At 43.1% G+C, this 20,167-nt stretch overlaps 1 protein-coding gene across 4 annotated transcripts in view; it reads left to right on the forward strand.

Moving 5' to 3' along the window:
- The window catches only part of pcsk7 (proprotein convertase subtilisin/kexin type 7), a 66,898-nt gene that overhangs the window by 26,899 nt on the left and 19,832 nt on the right, over window positions 1-20,167 (forward strand). For all 4 annotated transcript variants that reach the window (XM_054735108.2, XM_054735107.2, XM_054735110.2 and 1 more), the window contains exons 5-10: window positions 4,095-4,260; window positions 4,342-4,432; window positions 4,515-4,569; window positions 7,565-7,703; window positions 8,824-8,924; window positions 18,480-18,647. In XM_054735108.2, coding sequence (XP_054591083.1) covers window positions 4,095-4,260; window positions 4,342-4,432; window positions 4,515-4,569; window positions 7,565-7,703; window positions 8,824-8,924; window positions 18,480-18,647 — 720 coding nt within the window. The remainder of the gene's footprint in view (window positions 1-4,094; window positions 4,261-4,341; window positions 4,433-4,514; window positions 4,570-7,564; window positions 7,704-8,823; window positions 8,925-18,479; window positions 18,648-20,167) is intronic.

The following is a 20,167-nucleotide window of genomic DNA, read 5'->3' on the forward strand; positions in this document are numbered from 1 at the left end:
TCATATATATAAATCTTTCTATGTAATAATACATTCATTTCAAACTTAAGTACTTAAAGCACAGGTTAATCAACCTTATTGATTTAAGCACAGATTAATCAAGACATTATTATTATTCCATTTCACAAATGATTAACTCATATGAGCTTAAAACAGACACTCCAGTCCGGCCTAGATAAGCAGACAGGCTTGGCACAGAAGGACCTTGAGAAAGGGAACATGATGTTGAAGTCTTGACAATCTGAGTGTAAACACGCAGTGTCGAATCTTTTCCTGCAACTTGGAAGATTAACAGACGCACAGAGGCAGATTTATGTCTGCAGCTGACCAATGGCATGTAGGTCAATCTGTAGGTGAAAACTGACCATTTCTGGACATTACACTTGAAAAGCAAGTAAAGATTGCATCAGATCCAGTTTTGGGGGACATCAAAGATGTGCACACAATGAACAAAGACACGAGAAAACCGAAGTCACAAGCTTATTCAAGATCCAAGGAAAGTTCTTTTGCAACTTCTGTGACAGCAGCTGAAAAGAAAAATGATGAGGACAAGAAAATAAAAAACGTCATAGAGCAAATTAATTGCTTGTTTTGTAAAGGAGATCATGTTCTAGATAAGTGTCAAGAGTTTGAAAGTCAAACGCATAAAGATAAAATCACTTTTCTGAAAACAAATGGTGTCTGTTTTGGATGTCTTTGTAAAGGTCACATTAGTAAGGATTGCAAAAGGCGCTTAAGCTGCAAAACGTGGGTTAAAACATCCTGAAATGCTCCACATACAGGTCCTTCTCAAAAAATTTGCATATTGTGATAAAAGTTCATTATTTTCTGTAATGTACTGATAAACATTAGACTTTCATAAATATTAGATTCATTACACACAACTGAAGTAGTTCAAGCCTTTTATTGTTTCTAATATTGATGATTTTGGCATACAGCTCATGAAAACCCAAAATTCCTATCTAAAAAAATTTGCATATTTCATCTGACCAATAAAAGAAAGGTGTTTTTAATACAAAATAACTCAACCTTCAAATTATTATGCTCAGTTATTCTCGCAACACTTTGTTGGGAATCCTTTTGCAGAAATGACTGCTTCAATGTGGCGTGGCATGGAGGCAACCAGCCTGTGGCACTGCTGAGGTGTTATGGAGGCCCAGGATGCTTCGATAGCGGCCTTAAGCTCATCCAGAGTGTTGGGTCTTGCATCTCTCAACTTTCTCTCCACAGTATCCCATAGATTCTCTATGGGGTTCAGGTCAGGAGAGTTGACAGGCCAATTGAGCACAGTAATACTATGGCCAGTAAACCATTTACCAGTGGTTTTGGCACTGTGAGCAGGTACCAGGTCGTGTTGAAAAATGAAATCTTCATCTTCATAAAGCTTTTCAGCAGATGGAAGCATGAGGTGCTCCAAATTGATAGCTGCTCCAAATTGATAGCTGATAGCTAGCTGCATTGACCCTGCCCTACAGTGGATCAACACCAGCAGCTGACATGGCACCCCAGACCATCACTGACTGTGGGTACTTGACACTGGACTTCAGGCATTTTGGCATTTCCCTCTGCCCAGTCTTCCTCCAGACTCTGGCACCTTGATTTCTGAATGACATGCAAAATTAGCTTTCATCTGAAAAAAGTACTTTGGACCACTGAGCAACAGTCCAGTGCTGCTTCTCTGTAGCCCAGGTCAGGCGCTTCTGCCGCTGTTTCTGGTTCAAAAGTGGCTTGACCTGGGAAATGCGGCACCTGTAGCCCATTTTCCTGCACATGCCTGTACACGGTGGCTCTGGATGTTTCTACTCCAGACTCAGTCCACTGCTTCAGCAGGTCCCCCAAGGACTGGAATCGGTCCTTCTCCACAGTCTTCCTCAGGGTCCGGTCACCTCTTCTCCTTGTGCAGCGTTTTTCTGCCACACTTTTTCCTTCCCACAGACTTCCCACTAAGGTGCCTTGATACAGCACTCTGGGAACAGCCTATTAGTTCAGAAATTTCTTTCTGTGTCTTACCCTCTTGCTTGAGAATGTCAATGATGGCCTTCTGGACAGCAGTTAGGCCAACAGTCTTACCCATGATTGCGGGTTTGAGTAATGAACCAGGCTGGGAGTTTTTAAAAGCATCAGGAATCTTTTGCAGGTGTATGTATGTATATATATATATATATATATATATATATATATATATATATATATATATATTATAATTTTTTGTGGTCTTTACAGTGGGTTAACAACAGTGTTTCACACTGTGGTTAATTACTGCCTTCTGTAATTTTGTACATAGCATGTCTGTGTAACTAAAAAATGTGTAACGCTAACTTTTGCTGCCTCTTAGCCAGGACTGTCTTGAAAATTTGGTTTTTAATCTCAATGGGACCTTCCTCTTTAAATAAAGAATAAATGAGTAAATAAATGTCGCCCAGCTATAAATGTGATTGATATCTTTACTGCATGTGCTTCAAAATTTATTGCAATATTGATTTTAGTCTGATTTTCATGTGTAGTGTTAAACTTTACAGCGTAACAACTGCATATTTAATTATGACCAATAAGATGTGATGATTCCATATAAATATGAAATATCAACCGGATAAGTCTTTGAATGTTTAACCAGAGGAGTTTAGGATTCTTTGCTTGTTCAGGGACCATAAACACAATTTGTATTAATTCAGACAGAGTCAAGTATATAGTTAAAAGGAATTTTATTATTTTCTAAACTAATTATAATACATGACAAGCTATGAATAATATGTGATGGAGTGTATATGCAGTGATGTAATTTGTGTTGTAGGTGGTGTGGTGTAAAGTTGATGTGTATCAGAACCTTTGTATCTGAAAGAGATTGTGAATTCTGGGTGTAAAGAATTTGTTGTCTGCTATAAACTAGAGTGTTGATTATTAATAAAACAACATCAGACGCAATCTGTTGTGTCTACAAACCCTGATTGGAGACCCCCGGTCAGATCCATAATGTCGGGAAGTCGGGTGGACCTCAAGGCACCGAAGTTTGTAAAATAACTGCAGTGCGACCAGTTCCAGCCTTGGGATGTCTCCAGGTCACAACAGCAGCTGCAATGCTTATCTGCGTCCAAAGTGAATATAGCTCTTAAGGAGCCGTCTGGCTGTGTCAGCTTGCAGCGTGCAAGCAGGTTGATTGATTGTCAAAGAGAGGCTGGTTCCGAATTGGCCACTTCGGAGTTCCGCTCAAAACTGAATAACTCTGGAAGTCACTCTAGTTTTAATAATCTAGAGTTTATGATTTCTGCAAATCAGAATTTGACATGTGGTAGGCGTTACCAAACATCCCTCAGAAAACCACATCTTCCAGATACAAGCTGTTCTAGTTCTGTGGATAAAGAATCTTTAAACATTATGTGAGATGGCCTTAACCTTAATTTGCATTTAATGAACATCGTGTATGAGTGTAGATAATGAGTAACTTGTTAAATAAAACAGTACTGATCATAAGGTATAAATGGGTTATTGTAACTGTAAGACAATATTCATTTCAACTTCACTGAATTAGGCACACATTATTCAAACATTTCTTATAACATCTGGTTCATTCAACCATATAATTATATAATTTATGAGTTGTAAAAGTTCACTTTTCATTCAGAGTGTGGAATCCAGCAGTCTGAGATAAGTTTGACAATCTTGTCCTCATGGACTGTCAACAAGCACTGCAGAGTCTTCTGGGTGTTAGAAGATAGAGTAGAAAATCCACCTTGAAAGTGGACTTATGTCTGTAGGTGACCGGTCACTGTCGGTCAATATATAGGTCAAAATGGACCCTTTTTTTGGACGTTACACATGTCCATGCTTCAGACAGCAGGTTTTGGAGTGTTAATTCATGATATTTGGACATCTCGCTTTTGATTGGCTAACAGCAACGCAACCACTGACTTGCAACGTTGATGTTTTATCTCCATAAATAACACAAGCCTGGAGGAGTTCAGCAGTGCGGTGGAGTTACTAATGCTAATGATTAGCTTCATGTGGGTAGTTCCACCACATGTCAAGTTCGACTGGTTTTGACCAGGGGAGATCAGGATGATGTAAACAACATGCTCAATTGATTTTGTATCCTCCAGAATCCAGAGGGCAGTTACGACCTCAACTCTAATGATCCAGACCCGATGCCTCACCCAGACGTCCAGAGTGATAACCACCACGGGACTCGATGTGCTGGGGAGATTGCTGCGGTTCCCAACAACAGCTTCTGTGCTGTGGGCGTGGCCTATGGCAGCAAGGTGGCAGGTACAGAACAGCCAACAGCAATTCGTGTTTTCCTAAAAGCAAAATGGTTTTGACATAAAATGTGTGTTTGTTCCTGCTTAGGTATCCGAGTCCTGGATGGCCCCCTGACTGACATTTTAGAGGCCATAGCCTTCAACAAGCACTACCAAGTCAACGACATCTACAGCTGCAGGTAACAACAGTCATCAGACTGTTTAACGCTCATATGTCACTGCAGAATCATATGAAATAGTCTTTCTGGGATTCTGATGTAGTTGGGGTCCAGATGATGACGGGCATACTGTTGATGGACCACATCCTCTGGGCAAGGTGAGACACTGTGTCTGCAGTTCTCTCTCTGTCCTGCACAGGGCAGCACATTACTTCTAATTCTGAAGACATCTGGAGGTGCAGTGTGTGTGGATTAGTTTCAAGTTGCCACTTTTTTTTGTTAAATTCCTTCAAGAAACCTTTAGTAGGCCCGAGCAGCGAAGCTGGGAAGGCCTATTGTAACTGCTCCGTTTATTTTTGTCTTTTTAGGCCCTAGCAGTGAAAGCGCTGCAAAGTCCTTTTGTATCTGCTCTGTTTATATTTCTTCCTCCAAGTAAATTGGCTTTTTGAAGGCCTTAATGTACCCGAAAACTCAGGAATTTTTGCACATGTCAGGTGTGGTGAAAAATTTTGTATTTTAAAGGTCCCAAAAAATCGTAGTGGAAAAATACCCCCCTCCATAATACTTTGTTGTACAGTTATGACATTTTGTACACTTGTAGTACTCAACAGTCCGCACAGAAAAGCCTCTTGCAACCATGGTCAACATCAAACAGGAAGTCGGCCATTTTGGATTGGATTGGCGATTTTGACCCCGTTTTGGCCGCTTCTAGGGTCCTCATCTGATTGATTTACTCGATCATTTTTCGAAGGATCATCTCGAAAGTTGTGGGAAATCGCTCAGAAGGGATGGGCGATCAAATAGAAAAAATAAAACTGACTTTTTGTATAGGCTGAGGGGGCGTGGCCAGGCCTCGAATTTCAACTACTCGCCAAAAAAATATAAAATGGCTATAACTTCATACTCGAATAGAATAGAGTTATAAAACTTCTGTGGTCATTTTACATCCAGCCACAAACGAAATTGAATGGTCGGAGGATGGCATCACATAAGCCCTGCCCCCTCAGGACCAAAAAGGTCAGGTTTTACTTTGATAGGTCCCAAATCGCTCCATTTCACTTAATCACCACAAATTTGTAGCTGGTAACTCAAGACAAGTGGTTGTGACTTGGCGTCGCTTTATGGTAATTTTCAAAAGAGGGCGGGGCTGTGGAGGCGCAGCGAAGTCAGGCGTACTGCCGTGGCCATACGTTTGCCTCCCATTTCGTCATTTCTAAAGATATCGCCACGAAACTTCTGATGAGTGATCCTAATCCGGACCCCCAAAAAATCTGATGTGAAAATCTGGTGGGCGTGGCCTATTTTCTTAAATAGCACCCCCTAGGACCATTTAAATTGTCAGCCCTAAGCCGTGCTTTGACTGAAGATTACGAAATTTGGTACACTAATGTAGTGTCTCAGGACATACAAAAAAGTCTCTTGGAGCCAAGCACAAAGTCTCACAGGAAGTCGGCCATTTTGGTCAAATACTCGATTTAGTGGTTTTCGCACACGTTGTTTGGAGAATGATGCCCCGTCGCCCTTTTCACCGATCACCTTTAAACTTCTGCTATATATGCAGTGTCTCAGGACCTACAAAAAACCCTCTGGAAGTCATGCTCAATATCCCACAGGAAGTCGGCCATTTTGGTCCAAGTACGCCATTTTGTGTTTTTTGCACACTTCAAAGGTACGTCAATCCCCAAGCGCCCTTTACCTCCATTGCTTTTAAACTTCTCCTAAATACTCTTAAGACAAGGCAAGCAAAACTAAATCTACGGATTTTCCAAAACTCTTAACGGTGTGGGCGTGGCTAGGCCTCAAACTTTGGCCTGCCACCACACCATGCTTTACTTTCAAAGCTCCCAAGTTGACACCTTTAACCTAATCAACATGAATCTCTGGCAAATACAAGTAGACATGTTAGGGTCACTTGATGTCTAGTACTGGCAGGTTTACAAAAAAAAAAGGCGAGGCTTTTGGGGCTTGGCGAATTTTGACATCACGCCATGGACTTTCGTTTGCCTCTCATTTCCTCATTTCTGATGTTATCGGTACAATGATTCAGGTGATTGATACAAATCCAAACCTCAATAAATATTACCCTGAAAATCTGGTGGGCGTGTCTTAGTTTCTTCACTAGCGCCCCCTAGGTCCAATGAAATTGTCAGCCCCAAGTCATGCTTTGACTGAGGATTGTGACATTTTGTACACTTATGTGATGTCTTAGGACCTACAAAAAACACTCTCTGAGCCATGCTCCATATCCCACAGGAAGTCAGCCATTTTGGTCCAAGTATGCCATTTTGTGTTTTTTGCACACTTCAAAGGTACGTCAATCCCCAAGCGCCTTTTACCCCCAACGCCTTTAAACTTCTGCTAAATACTCTTAAGACAAAGCGGGCAAAACTGAGCCTATGGATTTTCCATAAGTCTAACTGTGTTTGGCGTGGCTAGGCCTCAAACATTGACCTGTCACCACACCATGCTTTACTTTCAAAGCTCCCAGATTCACTCCTTTAACCTAATCAACATGAATATCTGGCAAATACAAGTAGACATGTTAGGGTCACTTGGTGTCCAGACCTGGCAGGTTTAAAAAAAGGGTGAGGCTTTGGGGGCATGGCGAATTTTTATATCCCGCCATGGAATTTCATTTGCCTCTCATTTCCTTAATTCTGACGTTATCGATATAACAATTCAGGTGATTGATACAAATCCAAACCTCAGTAAATATTACCCTGAAAATCTGGTGGTCGTGGCTTAGTTTCTTAACTGAAATTTTCCACTTATGTATTGTGCCTGGGCCTACAAAGAAGTCTCATGGAGCCATGCCATATCCCACAGGAAGTCTGCCATTTTGTTCCAATTACGTTACAGAGTTTCTTTCGAAGCTGGAATATTTTGCTAATGTAAAACATTTTTAGTGGGGACTGTTGGCAGGCTAGAAGGAAACGTTGAGTCAGATTGAGTTGACAGCTCACAGTGATCACAGTTAAATGCACGTTGGAGTGTCTGGCGTGCATGGGTGCTCGTGCACCACCGGTTTCAGGGCCATGGGTTGGGAGAGCGTCGGAGATGGAGTGGAGGGGGGTGCGCACGGAGGGCAAGCAGCTTTGCTGCAAGGGCCGAACGCCTCCGCTTGCAGCTTTAATTAAGATTGTCCTTCCACAGGCTGCCTTGCAGCACGGGGTAATCGCAGGAAGACGGGGCTTTGGCAGCATCTTTGTGGTTGCCAGTGGTAACGGAGGTCTATACAATGACAACTGCAACTATGATGGCTACGCCAACTCCATCTACACCATCACAGTTGGTAAGACCCACTCTGTTGTGTGTGACTGATCATCTACTGCTCAAAGTCCCTACAATGAGGTATAAAGCTCGTGGGGAGCGTGCGTTCGCCTTGCTGCTCCCAGACTCTGGAACACACTCCCTCTGGTGGTCCGCCAGGCTTCTTCACTGTCACAGTTTAAATCCAGCCTGAAGACACATTTTTTAAAATTTAGCTTTTGGTCAATGATCGGTCTTTTATGCTGTGACTCTCTTCTGTTTTTACTGACTTCTGTTTTTATTGACTTCTCTTTCTATTGGCTGTTTTAAACTTTTGTTTTGATTGTAGGTGTTTCTATTTTATGACAGTTTTTATCTGTGTTTAATGTGTATGTATGTGAATTTGAATGCCTTTTTAGGTTTAACTCCGTGCAGTGCTTTGGTCAGCTGACATGCTGTTTTTAAATGCGCTATATAAATAAAATTGGATTGGATTGGATTGACTCTGTCCAAATCAGGGGTGTTAAACATGCGGCCCGCGGGCCGCATCCGGCCCGCAAACGGGTTAAATCCGGCCCGCGAGATGGTTGTGTAAACTTTATTTTCATACTTTACAATGTAGAGTGAAAATAAACGTATCTTTGTGAGCAAGTTTTCTCTGTAATGAGTATAAATAAAACAAAGCTGCGCTCAAGGCTCACACAAGAACTTGAATCACATCCTGAAGTCGGCCGCCACTCAGGATGTGACTTCTGATATTGATGTGCTGGTGAAAGCTAAAAGATGTAAAGTAAAATGAGTCAAATATATTTGAAGTGCTGCATGAAACTGATCTAGCCATGTGATCTGTAAGCTCTTTGAATCACTAAGGAATGTTTATTTATTTATTTATTTATTTATTTATTTTCAAATTTTCAAGTACACTTCAGGTGTTGTACTTGTACTACACTGTCCTCAGGCTCCAGCTTTGTTTTATATTGACTGTATTAAAACAAAGAAAACAATCTGAAGTTGTTTTTTATTTACCGGTCCGGCCCACTTGGGACTAGATTTCCCTCAATGTGGCCCCTGAGCTAAAATGAGTTTGACACCCCTGGTCTAAATGAAGTAATTTGTGTTGCTGGGTGCAGAGAAGCTCACTCTGTGTGCGTTCATAATTGCAGGAGCAGTGGATGAGGAAGGCCGGATGCCCTTCTACGCAGAGGAGTGTGCGTCCATGCTTGCTGTGACGTTCAGCAGCGGGGGGGCTAAGCTGAGGAGCATTGTGAGTTTGATTAATGATCAAGTTCTGTCAGCACACCATCAGCCAGAACATGAAGAGATAGTAGTAGCCTCACTGTGACTACATCCCACGAAAACATGTCAGAATCCACAAAAAAGCCACTTTATTATTTTTTGTTTTTCTCACACAACTCTCCAAACAATGGAGTTGGAGAATCAGCTCGTCTAAATCCGAGACCATGGTCTTCATTGGACAAGGGTAGAATGTCTTCTGCAGGTCAGGAATGAGGTCCTGCCTCAAGTGGAGGAGTTTTAAGTATCTCGGGGTCTTGTTCATGAGTGAGGGAAAACTGGAGCGTGAGATCGATAGGCGGATTGGTGCTGCATCTGCAGTGATGCAGGCTTTGTACCGGCCCGTCGTTGTGAAGAGAGAGCTGAGTCAGAAGGCGAAGCTCTCGATTTACCGGTCAATCTACGTTCCTACCCTCACCTATGGTCACGAGTCTTGGGTAGTGACCGAAAGAACGAGGTCGTGGATACAAGCGGCAGAAATGAGTTTTCCATGCGGAGTGGCTGGGCTCTCCCTTAGAGATAAAGTGAAAAGTTCGGTCATCCGGGAGGGGCTCGGAGTAGAGCTGCTGCTCCTCCACATCGAGAGGAGCCAGTTGAGGCGGCTCGGGTATCTGGTCAGGATGCCTTCCTTGTGAGGTTTTCTGGCCACGTCCCAACTGAAAGGAGACCCAAGAGGAGACCCAGGACAGAGACCATGTCTCTCAGCCAGGGAACACCTTGGGATTCCCCGGAGGAGCTGGCCTGAGTGACTGGGGAGAGGGAAGGCTGCTTCCCTGTGACCCGACCTCTGATCGGCGTAAGAAGATGGATAGATGGATACAGATATTTAACCAACACAAAGTTGATTACATGATCTGTTACAAGATTAGCAGAGTGACACAGTAGTTTCCTAGTAAAAGACTGTGTTTTGAAATAGCTACATAAGTCCTGATAAAAGTAACCGTTTAGGTTTTTTGTGTTTGTAAACAGTCAGACTAAATCATGGTTGTAAACATGTGGTCTGAAGCTGCTTCTGAACACACCGGTGAACTCTTAAATGAGTTTAGACTAACGTTAAATACATCCTCAGACTGTAAAATAGAGTGAGGCACTCTGCATTACAACGTTTCTATGTGATGTTTGTCTGATGGGCTTCACCATGGTAACTCAGCCTGTTATGTGGATGTCATCACTTGTGACTTAGGTTGCAAGGATTAACCAGTTTGACACGTTGCTTCTAACCCACCATAAAGACGTCTCCAACGCCGCTAGTTAAAAAAACCACATTCGCAGACCAAAGTGACACTGAATGAATGCACACAACAGAACCAGCATCAACAACAACCGGGACCGCTCCGTTTCCAACTAGGAAGTGCTTCAAGTCTCCTGTGAGGAAATATTTTAGACTCCAAAAGCTGCTAAAAGACAAAGTCAGAACCACGTCTCGTCCATCTGCCAAGCTGGCAGAAGAAAAGGTTGCGATCCCTCCCAACTTATCATCTATGAGATCATCACACAGACAGATTAGCTCCAACTGAGTCAGTCAGTGACTGAATGGATTTAACAGTAATATTAGAACAATGCAGAGAACAATGGTTCGTATTGTGTTGTTCTACGTGTGGCAAGGTGGAGAAACGAGCAGCAAAACACAGAGATGCAACACAGCACGATGGATGAGAGCGATTTCACAGAGGCTTTAAATGAGCTGGCACAGACGAGATATCGTGAAAAAATTCATCTTCCTTTAGGTTGCGACCCATATAGTTTTAAACATCGCTCTTCTCATGCACTGGAGGATCTACCCAGCGTTGAAGCGGTCAGCAACAAACTACTGTGTGCTGCCATCCTCATATCACTGCAAACCAAACGACAGCCTTTTACAAGCCTGGAAGCCTGCAGCTTTTTTATTTCAGGTTGGTTCACCTTTTAGTGACCCGGAGAATCTTTGCATGACGATCATTTTGTTTTTGCTCGGGTAAATAGTGAGTTGTGCTATTTTATTCATTAGCTCATGGTAGTAGTGCTTTCGCTAATGCTAACGATCAGTTTGTGCTAGGATTTACTAGTAACTAACTTTTTATGCCTTTTGAAACTCAAATTTCGGGTACATTTGTTTGATTTTAATAAGGACTTTTGGTCACATGTGAATACGCATAGCATTCTGGGATGTGTGCGGCCATGTTGGAATCTTGACGAGTGTAAACAAACTGGAAACAAACGGTACTGTCGCAGAGGAGAAGTTGATTTGGGTGAAAGAAAGTGTTAACATTATAAAATCCCCAAAACGATGAGGATAATACAGGAGTACATTATATAAAGACGTCGGGGACCGGTATGTGGACAAAAATCAGCGTTATTAATGGTTTTGATCCATATGAAAGACCTAAGACCGGAGCACCCATGACATATTGTTACTGCTGCAGTTCTGCATAACAGACATTTTCAGCTTCCTTGTTTGTGATGTGAGCGGATGTAAACATCTGGATGAGAGGTAAACATTTATTTGTTGGTTTTTCTAATAGAACAATCGAATTTGCCATCCTACAGAAGAAGTGTAGCAGGAGAAGTTGTGTGCGTGTCAGTGCAGCCGCATTAGCCCACCGGTATGTGCGTGTAGCCTCTGTGTGTATGTGTGTGTGTGTGTGTGTGTGTGTGCGTGTTGCGGTTGAAGGAAATAAACGATGTATAAAAACGTACACCATCTGTAACTTACCTGAATGAAAATACTCCAGAAGGTGATGTTTGGTCGCCTTACAGCAGCGATCCAACAAGTCTTTGTTATGCTAGATACTTGGTCTCTGTGTTTTTGCCCCCAAGCAGGAAAACGGTGAAAAGTTTGCTGGTTTTCCACCTTTATTCCCCTGGTGATCACGTGTGTCACCCCACAACACAGCAATGAATGAGACAAATGAATAATAGATTAATTTAAGCAGCAAGAACGAGCCTGAGCGCTGTTTACAGTAGAAACAAGCAACATGTAAGGACTCACACGCCTCCAACGGGATGGACATGATCACAAGCCCTATAAACGCCACATTACAACACTAAGCTAACTGCTAAAAACATTAGCACTCTGACAGTGCTAAAGCGATAAACAAAGCAAACCTGCTGAATGCCTCATATTACACTACAAACCAAACGTTGATCCCAGCCGGCTTCTGGGATTACGAGTAAAGGGTTTTTACTGGTCTGTGCTGGAGCTCCCCTTATGAGAAAGGAGCTTTCAGCAATAGAATTGTTGGTTAAGATAAGTCAAATGACTTACAGGAGACGATGCTTTCTGTTTTGGGTGCTAATGAGGCAACCCTTTTAATGAATAAAAGGTTTTAACACAACAAAATCAGCCAAAAGGCTGCGGTATAAATCCATATATTTTATTTTTATTGTGAGTTTTGTTACTTTATAATGTCTAAATATTAGAAATGAGATTATAGAGCACATATGTCAGACTCAAGGCCCGCGGGCCACAGTTGGCCCGTGGAGCATTTTTATGTGGCCCGCGAGATAAATATCAAAAATATATTAAAACTGGCCCGCTGGCCGATTTTACCGCAAAGACTTCAACTCCCATGATGCTTTGCGGCGTCAGCGCGGAGCTGAACCGCCCCCTCTTTGTGTTTTTTCCAGCACCTGCTGCCGGTGTCTGCAGCTCCGCTGTCTCGGACAAACTACACTCCTCTCACTCAGCGCCGAGTTCACTCAGCTGTTTTCTGACGCTGAAGCCCAGAAACGGAGATTCTAGCTGCTCAGTAACGTGTTCACAACTGAAAGAGAAAGTTTTCAAACTAACGTCCAGACAGAGCTGATATAACTCCAGCGAACAGCGACACGCTCAAACCAGCATGACTGTGGTTGCTGTCGTTGTGTTTCCTCCCCGACACACAACAACGCGGTCAAGCTGCTCAGACATGTTCATCAGCACAAACCTATGTGAGCACCTGTTGTCATCTAATGTTGTCTTTATTATGATGAAGATGAACAAAACAACAGGAGTCTCCTCCTCAGCTCAGATCAACCCCATGATGCAGGTATCTGGCTGGAACAGGTGAGCATCACAGTAAACCAGTGGAGCAAACTGAGCTTTAAATATGTTGGTTTTCTGCTCTTTTTCTGCTCCAAAACATGAAAGTTAACAGGGGAGATGTTGCATTTTCATTTAAGATAAAATGATATTTTTATTTTGTTGTTGGCCCGTGAGAAAAGATTTAACCTACAGTAAACAGGAAGTGGAAAGGCTGCAGATAGATGAATAGAATAGAAAATCCCTTTATTGTTCCTCAGTGGGGAAAGCTAGACGTCACAGCAGCGATGACACTTATTACAGGAGAAAAAAGGAGAATAAAAAATAAGAAAAATGAATAAACAAGAAAACATAAATCCTGAATAGATTTATAAAATGCTGATTATACCACAAGTAATGAATACCACTGATGCCTTTTATTTAAAACGGACTTGCTCGTGTGTCATTTGGTTATTCCACATTCAGTGTTAATGCAGAAATATGTTTGTTTCCAAATTTAAAGGTTCAAAATTGCATACATGTTGATAAAGGAAACGTGCAAATTTGCCGTCACTTTTTCAAAAAATATTAAGTTTGGCCCTCGACTCCGTCCCAGAGTTTCATTTCGGCCCCGTGTGAGTTTGAGTTTCACACCCCTGTTATAGAGTCAAGAAATATCTCAATGAAAAAATGTCAATGGAAAACTGCAATTCAAAATCAAGCAATCAAAATGTTGAGAGTTACAGGTTTAAAATTCTAAACGTTAAAACATGCATCAAGGTAAAGGTCAAAGGTTAGTGTAATAAAATGTTAACGATTAAGGAGCAGCAAATGAAAGGAATATAAAATCAAAAGTAAGTAATAAAGTTTTCTAAGTTTTCTATGCAAATGAAGTAAGAATATTCATTAAGATATAACAAATTTTAGCATTTACATCCCCTACTGTTGGGTAGATCAAATCCTCTCCTGAGCCTCTGAGCACTTGCGAGCTTCTCACTTACCGGTGATGGTCAGCTCCTCTCAAGTGGTGGAGTTCTATGTTTTGCCCTCTATCCTAGTATTTATTTATACAGATATGGCTATGCGTATAAATAAATGCAGCGCCTCTGAAACACTGGCCCAGAAAGCTGCTCCTCAATACAGCTACTCTTCATAACGCTTGTTCCAGATTTAGATTAAGAAAACATTCTGTTCTAGAAGCGCCCTCCGTGGCTTCACGAGGCTCCCTGCCTTCAGGATGAAGAAGGACCAATCACAAGAGAGAGCCCATGATGTTGTACATTGGTATATTTCTTGGTTTTAGACAGAGACTTTAAGCCTTGTCTATTTTGGCTCTCCTGGTGCTGGTTCTCACCAGCAGCCTTAATAGGAGGCCAAGAACGAAGGTTACCCCTTTCTCTTATACTCCTCAACAGGAAATGTGCAGCTTGATTCTCCCGAGCATGAGTGCAGTCGCCTAACCACAACTTCCTGTACACAGACTCGGCTCCATGCTCTGCAGAAAGGCAAAGCTGAACATCACCTATGCAAATCCTGTCTTTCTTTCTTCACACATTACAAAGGTTATCAGCAGTACAAATGAAAGGGTTGGGCATCGTTTGATTTTGAACTGTTCCGATTCAGTTTCCAACTCCTCGTTTCGATTCTGGTTCTTATCGATTCCCGATTCCGATTCTTTCAAGACATGACATGCTTTACATGAGCCAGCTAACCACAGGTCCTACTTAATGAAATAATCTTAACTTCAATTCAATTCAATTCAAAAATACTTAATTAATCCCAGAGGGAAATTGATTGCTGTAGTAGCTCAGAATAATAATAATAATCACGTCATCATAGAGTTGTTGTATATTACAATGGCTGAAGACACTCTTCTGTTGTCGGACAGTCTTGTGAAGAGAATGCTCAGGGTTGTCCATCATTTTCTTGATTCTCTGGAGAATCCTTCTTTGCATTATCTCCTCCAGTGGTTCCAAAGTCGTCCCCAGAACAGAACCAGCCTTTTTTATTAGGCTGTTGAGCCTTTTCAGCTCCCTGCTTCTGATGCTGCTATCCCAACAGACGATGGCTGAAGAGATTACACTCTCAACAACAGACTTGTAGAAGATCTGCAGCATCTTGCTACAGACATTGAAGGACCTAAGCGTCCTCAAGAGATGCAGTCTTCTGTGTCCCTTCTTGTAAATGGCTTCGCTGTTCTTTCTCCAGTCCAGTCTGTTGTCCAGGTGAACTTCAAGGTATTTGTATTCCTCAACCACCTCCACTTCTTCTCCCATGATGGAAACAGTGTTTGACTCCACCCTGTTTCTTCTGAAGTCTAAAATCATCTCCTTTGTTTTGTTCACATTCAAGGTCAGATGATTGTTTCCACACCATGCCACAAAGCGCTCCACCAGCTCTCTGTACTCAGCTTCCTGTCCATCTCTGATACACCCGACAACTGCAGAGTCGTCCGAGTATTTCTGTAGATGACAGGTCTCTGACTTGTACTGGAAGTCTGAGGTGTACAGGGTGAAAAGGAATGGTGAGAGTACAGTCCCCTGTGGTGCTCCAATGTTACTGATCGCCTGGTTTGATGTGCAGTTCTTCAGCCTCACAAACTGTGATCTGTTTGTCAGGTAGTCTTTAATCCAGGTGATAGTTGAGGCCTCCCACCTGTGTCTTCTGGAGTTTCTGGCAAAGTACATCAGGCTGGATTGTGTTAAATGCACTGGAGAAATCAAAGAACATGACCCTCACAGTGCTGCCTGCTTTGTCCAGATGACAGTGGGTTGGTTGAAGCAGCTGGATGATGGCATCTTCAACTCCCAACTCCATGGCGATAAGCAAACTGCAGCGGGTCCTGATATGTTCTAGTTTGCTTATTCAGGTGGACCAACAGGAGTCTCTCCAGGACTCAACATGAATTTTAACTCTATGAACAACAACATCACCTTCATTTAGACAAAAACATGTTTTGGAGGAAAAAAGAAAAAGACTTGCAGCACAACCAGTGCGTTTGTTTCTGACCACAACCAAAGTCTGGAAGAAGCCTGGGATGAGAGGCTAAATGTCTCCAACATATCCAGAAACGTCCAGCTGTTTTCAGCTAAAGCTCTCAGGATGATCATGTCCAGTATGACCGAGAGCTACGCCTCCATGCTGCTGCAGCGTTCAGTCACAACAGGAAGTGAAACTTAAACGTAGCTGCTGTCAGTAACAACCTAACAGATTTTAAACATTAAAACTCAACAGAAATACGGTAGTTCAGAAAGGAAATTAAAATGTATTTTTTAAATTATTATTATTATTTTTTTTTTATTGTGGCAGAAGCTGGTGTGGTCCACCACAGAGAAGCTTCTCTAGCATGATGACTTTAATTATTCTACAGGTTATTGTTCAGCCTTCTGATGTTCACACACACACACACACACACACACACGAGTGTTGGTGAGCGGCTGCGTCTGACTGCTGACGCTCCGTGTGTGTTTTTATTTCTGCAGTGAGACAAACTCACCTCACACCGTCCAGAGTTTGTTCTTTAAAGCTTCTATTAAATCCACCGTGTTGACGTATTTAACACGTTTCCTCTACGCTGCAGGAGTTAAAGTTTACGTCACGGAGTAAGAGTTCGGCAGACGCGTTTGTTTATATCTGGGTGGGGGGAGGGGGGGCTCCTGCTGCACACAGACAGCTGGTGTGGTCAGCTCTGAAAAGCGTTGATCACAATTTGCAGATCACATTTATTTTTCACGGAGATCAGCCGCGGATTCCTCTTCCGTCGGCATTCTAGGAATCGAAATAAAAGACTTTGAACGATTCCGGGAAAAATGAACTGTTGGAACCGGCTCCAATCGATGCTCGATAGCCCACCCTAGTCAGAAATGTGGGTGAAAAGTGAGTCCTTGTTGATTTCCTTCTTGTGGTTGCTTCTTCATCTGAAAGAGCCGAGATGCAAGCGGAACTTTCCGCACAATCTCAACTTTGTGTTCTGTGTGATTATTTTATTTATTATTATCATTATTATTATTATAGCGGTTTGACAATAATGTTAGTTTTATTTTGAAGGGGAGATCAGCGGGTGGAAAAGGTCATTTGCGGTTCTGGTCTGTGGCTGTTGAGTTGTGCTAAAGCCACTCTGTTATGAACTGTTCTGTGGATAAGGTGTAAGCCGTGGGTTACTGCCAACAGCAGGCAAATAACAGATCTCTAGCCGAGTAACCTGAGGGTCAGAGTCGTCATGTTATTTTATTACCCTTAGCGGATCCTAGGGGGTGGAACCCATTGTCGTCCACCAAGCAGGCTGCTTATCTAGCGTAAAAGTCTTCACCATTTTTCAGGTTAGTTGCTCAGTTGTCTGACAGACACTCTCATAAAGCGAGGGCAGTTGTCTGACTGTTGCTCCGAGACTAGTAATGAAAACTCACCTCACTCCACCCAGAGTTGTTTTTTTAAAGGTGCATTGTGTAGAAATGAAGTTAAAATTGCATCCTGTAGTAAAATGTGGTTACTGCAACCACTTAAAACAACTCTTGAGCTTTTTGCCGGCCATTGTCAAATTACAATAGTGGGTGCTGTAGTGTTAGCTCGCAGGAGACACGCCCCCCACACTCACTGGTTGCGTCCCTCCTTCCTTTATTCTGAAAGGAGGAAAACTGACAATCCAGCATCCAGCTGGATATGAAACTTGTTTCTGTAGAACCTTCCTGCCTAAATGCCTGAAACATCAGACTCCTTTGGGATTTTCTCACTGTATACCCACTGCACCTTTAACTCATTCACTGCCAATGATGACTAAAGTCATTTTTTTACTGTGTGGGCATTGGAACGAGCCCCGTGCCGAGAGAACAAACATCTCAGCTCTGAAGCCGATCTTCATCCGCATATGTCACATGATCAGGAAGCAGAAAATCCATGTGTTAGGAGATCGTTTTGGGCCGTTCCTGTAAAAAAAATTGAGGCGCGAACCGGAAAAGCTTTTGCCGATCACAATTCAACAACGGATTATGAAAGAATGGATAACTCTCGAAACGCGCGGATTCTTCCTGATGTAAGAGGTGAGCCTCCTCTTGCCTCCTCTTTGTTTTGGTTGTTTTGGCGTCAACATCTTCCTAGCGCGCAACGTTCTGTGACTCTTAAAAAAAACAGTAAAAACGGCAAGAAACTTTGGCAGCGAAGGCCTTTAGCGATCAGGAAATGGCTGGCAGTGAATGAGTTAAAGTCCTGTTAAAGCTGCTGTATTAACGCATTTTAATGAGCTTCCCCTGCTGGTTTGCATCACTCTCTCAGACGGAGGAAAAGTTTGGTATAAACCTTTGCCACTTGCGTGCGTACTTTGAAAGGGGGTGGGGGGTGGTGATGCCACACACAAGGTCTCTGCCAGCTACAAATGACAGGTATGATCGGCTTTGAAAGACGTAGGTCAGAATTTGCCGATCACATATTTTCATGGAAACTGGCTGATTTTGACCAATGGCTGATTAATCCCCTGTATTCAGGGACCTGGGGATCATTAATTGTGTTCCCTCTCCCAGTTGAGTTTCTGACAGTGGACCGTTTGTCCTGTAGGTGACGTCAGACTGGTCCTTGCAGTCGGGGACAGGCTGTACGGAGGGCCACACCGGTACGTCTGCTGCTGCCCCCCTGGCTGCAGGAATGGTGGCCCTCATGCTGCAGGTCCGGCCCTGCCTTAGCTGGAGGGATGTTCAACACATCATTGCCTTCACCGCCACCAAGGTAAGCTTGCCACCTTTGTAGGACGAGCACCTGAACAGGTACTGGCTGAAAAGTTGTTCCAGTCTCTACTCCTGCGCTTAAGTCATCATCTTTACAGTAACTGATTGGAAGGCGTAACGACATCTTAGACCATCTAGAGCACAGGTGTCAAACTCAGGCCCTCGGGCCTAATTTGGCCTGTGGTCTATTTTTATTTGGCCCGTGATATCAAATATAAATTAAAACTGGCCCGCCAGCCCATTTTGCCACAAAGACTATAAATCCCATAGTGCTTTGCAGCATTAGTGCATCAGTTAAAACACCCCCTCCTTTGTTTTTACAGTCATTAGCATCCATGCTACTAGTATCGGCTTCAGCAGCATTAAGCTTGGTTTATGCTTGACGCATTCACTTTCCGCGCGGTGATGTGGCTCGCGGCTGGAACGCGCTTCACAACTCGCAGTGTTTATGGATCGTGCGGCTCGTCTCTGCGGTGAGCCAATATTCTCCCAAACTGTAGGGGGCAGCATGGAGCTCTACGGCATGCATCCAACACTACACCACAGTAGAAGTAGAAATTACTGTTTACAACATGGCATTCCAGCATTTTTAACAGCGTCCTCGTCTTTTCCGACAGTGCGAGCTATTTCTCTCCACGAATTATTAACAACATGTCGATCACGGTGATCTTTGAGAGCTGAATCATACAAACGTCTGTATTTACGAACCTCTGCCGTGCCGGTCCGCCATGTTTTTCCGCGTCCGACCGTCCGCGTGGTTAGAAATTTTCCGAGGTGCGCGTTGCGGAAATCTTGGGCCGTGCGGAGACGCGGTGGAGGGGCGTGGTTGTTAAAATGACGCAAAATGACGCAACTTTTCCGCGCGGAACCGTGCGGACCTCGCGGACGCGTCAAGCATAAACCAACCTTTACCTTCCTCAATCTCGGACAAACAGAAAACACTCCTCCTACTCAACGCCAAGTTTACTCTGCCATCTGTCGACTTGGAGTCCCAAAAATGGGGATTTCAGGAACTCAGTAATCTGTATGCATCTTACAGAGAGCGCACCAGAACTTCCACACTGAGATGATTTAACTCCAGTTTAGCTACACGCTCGAGTCAGAGTATGACTCTGTAGCTGCTGCAGTTTTTATCTATCCTCCCTGACACACTTACACAACTGTCAAGCTGCTCAGATGCTCTCCATGTTCAGCATCACAAATCTCTGTGATCAACTGTTGCCTTTGATACAGATGAACAAATCAACACTGGAGTCTCGCTGATGAACTTCTTCCTCAGCTCAGAGCCCAACCCCAGAGATGCAGATGTTTCTGGCTGAGCATTAGAGAAAATCAAAGTGGAGCAAACTGAGCTTGAAATATTGTGGTTTAATGCACCTTTTCTGCTCCAAAGCATGAAAGTTAATGGGTGAGATATTGCATTTTCATTTAAGATACTACGGGTAGATGAGTGAAACAGAAATAGAATAGAAACTCCCTTTATTGTTCCTCGGTGGGGAAAGCCTGTTGTCTCAGTAGTAA

This window comes from Nothobranchius furzeri, chromosome 13, assembly GCF_043380555.1.
Source record: "Nothobranchius furzeri strain GRZ-AD chromosome 13, NfurGRZ-RIMD1, whole genome shotgun sequence".
NCBI lineage: Eukaryota > Metazoa > Chordata > Actinopteri > Cyprinodontiformes > Nothobranchiidae > Nothobranchius > Nothobranchius furzeri.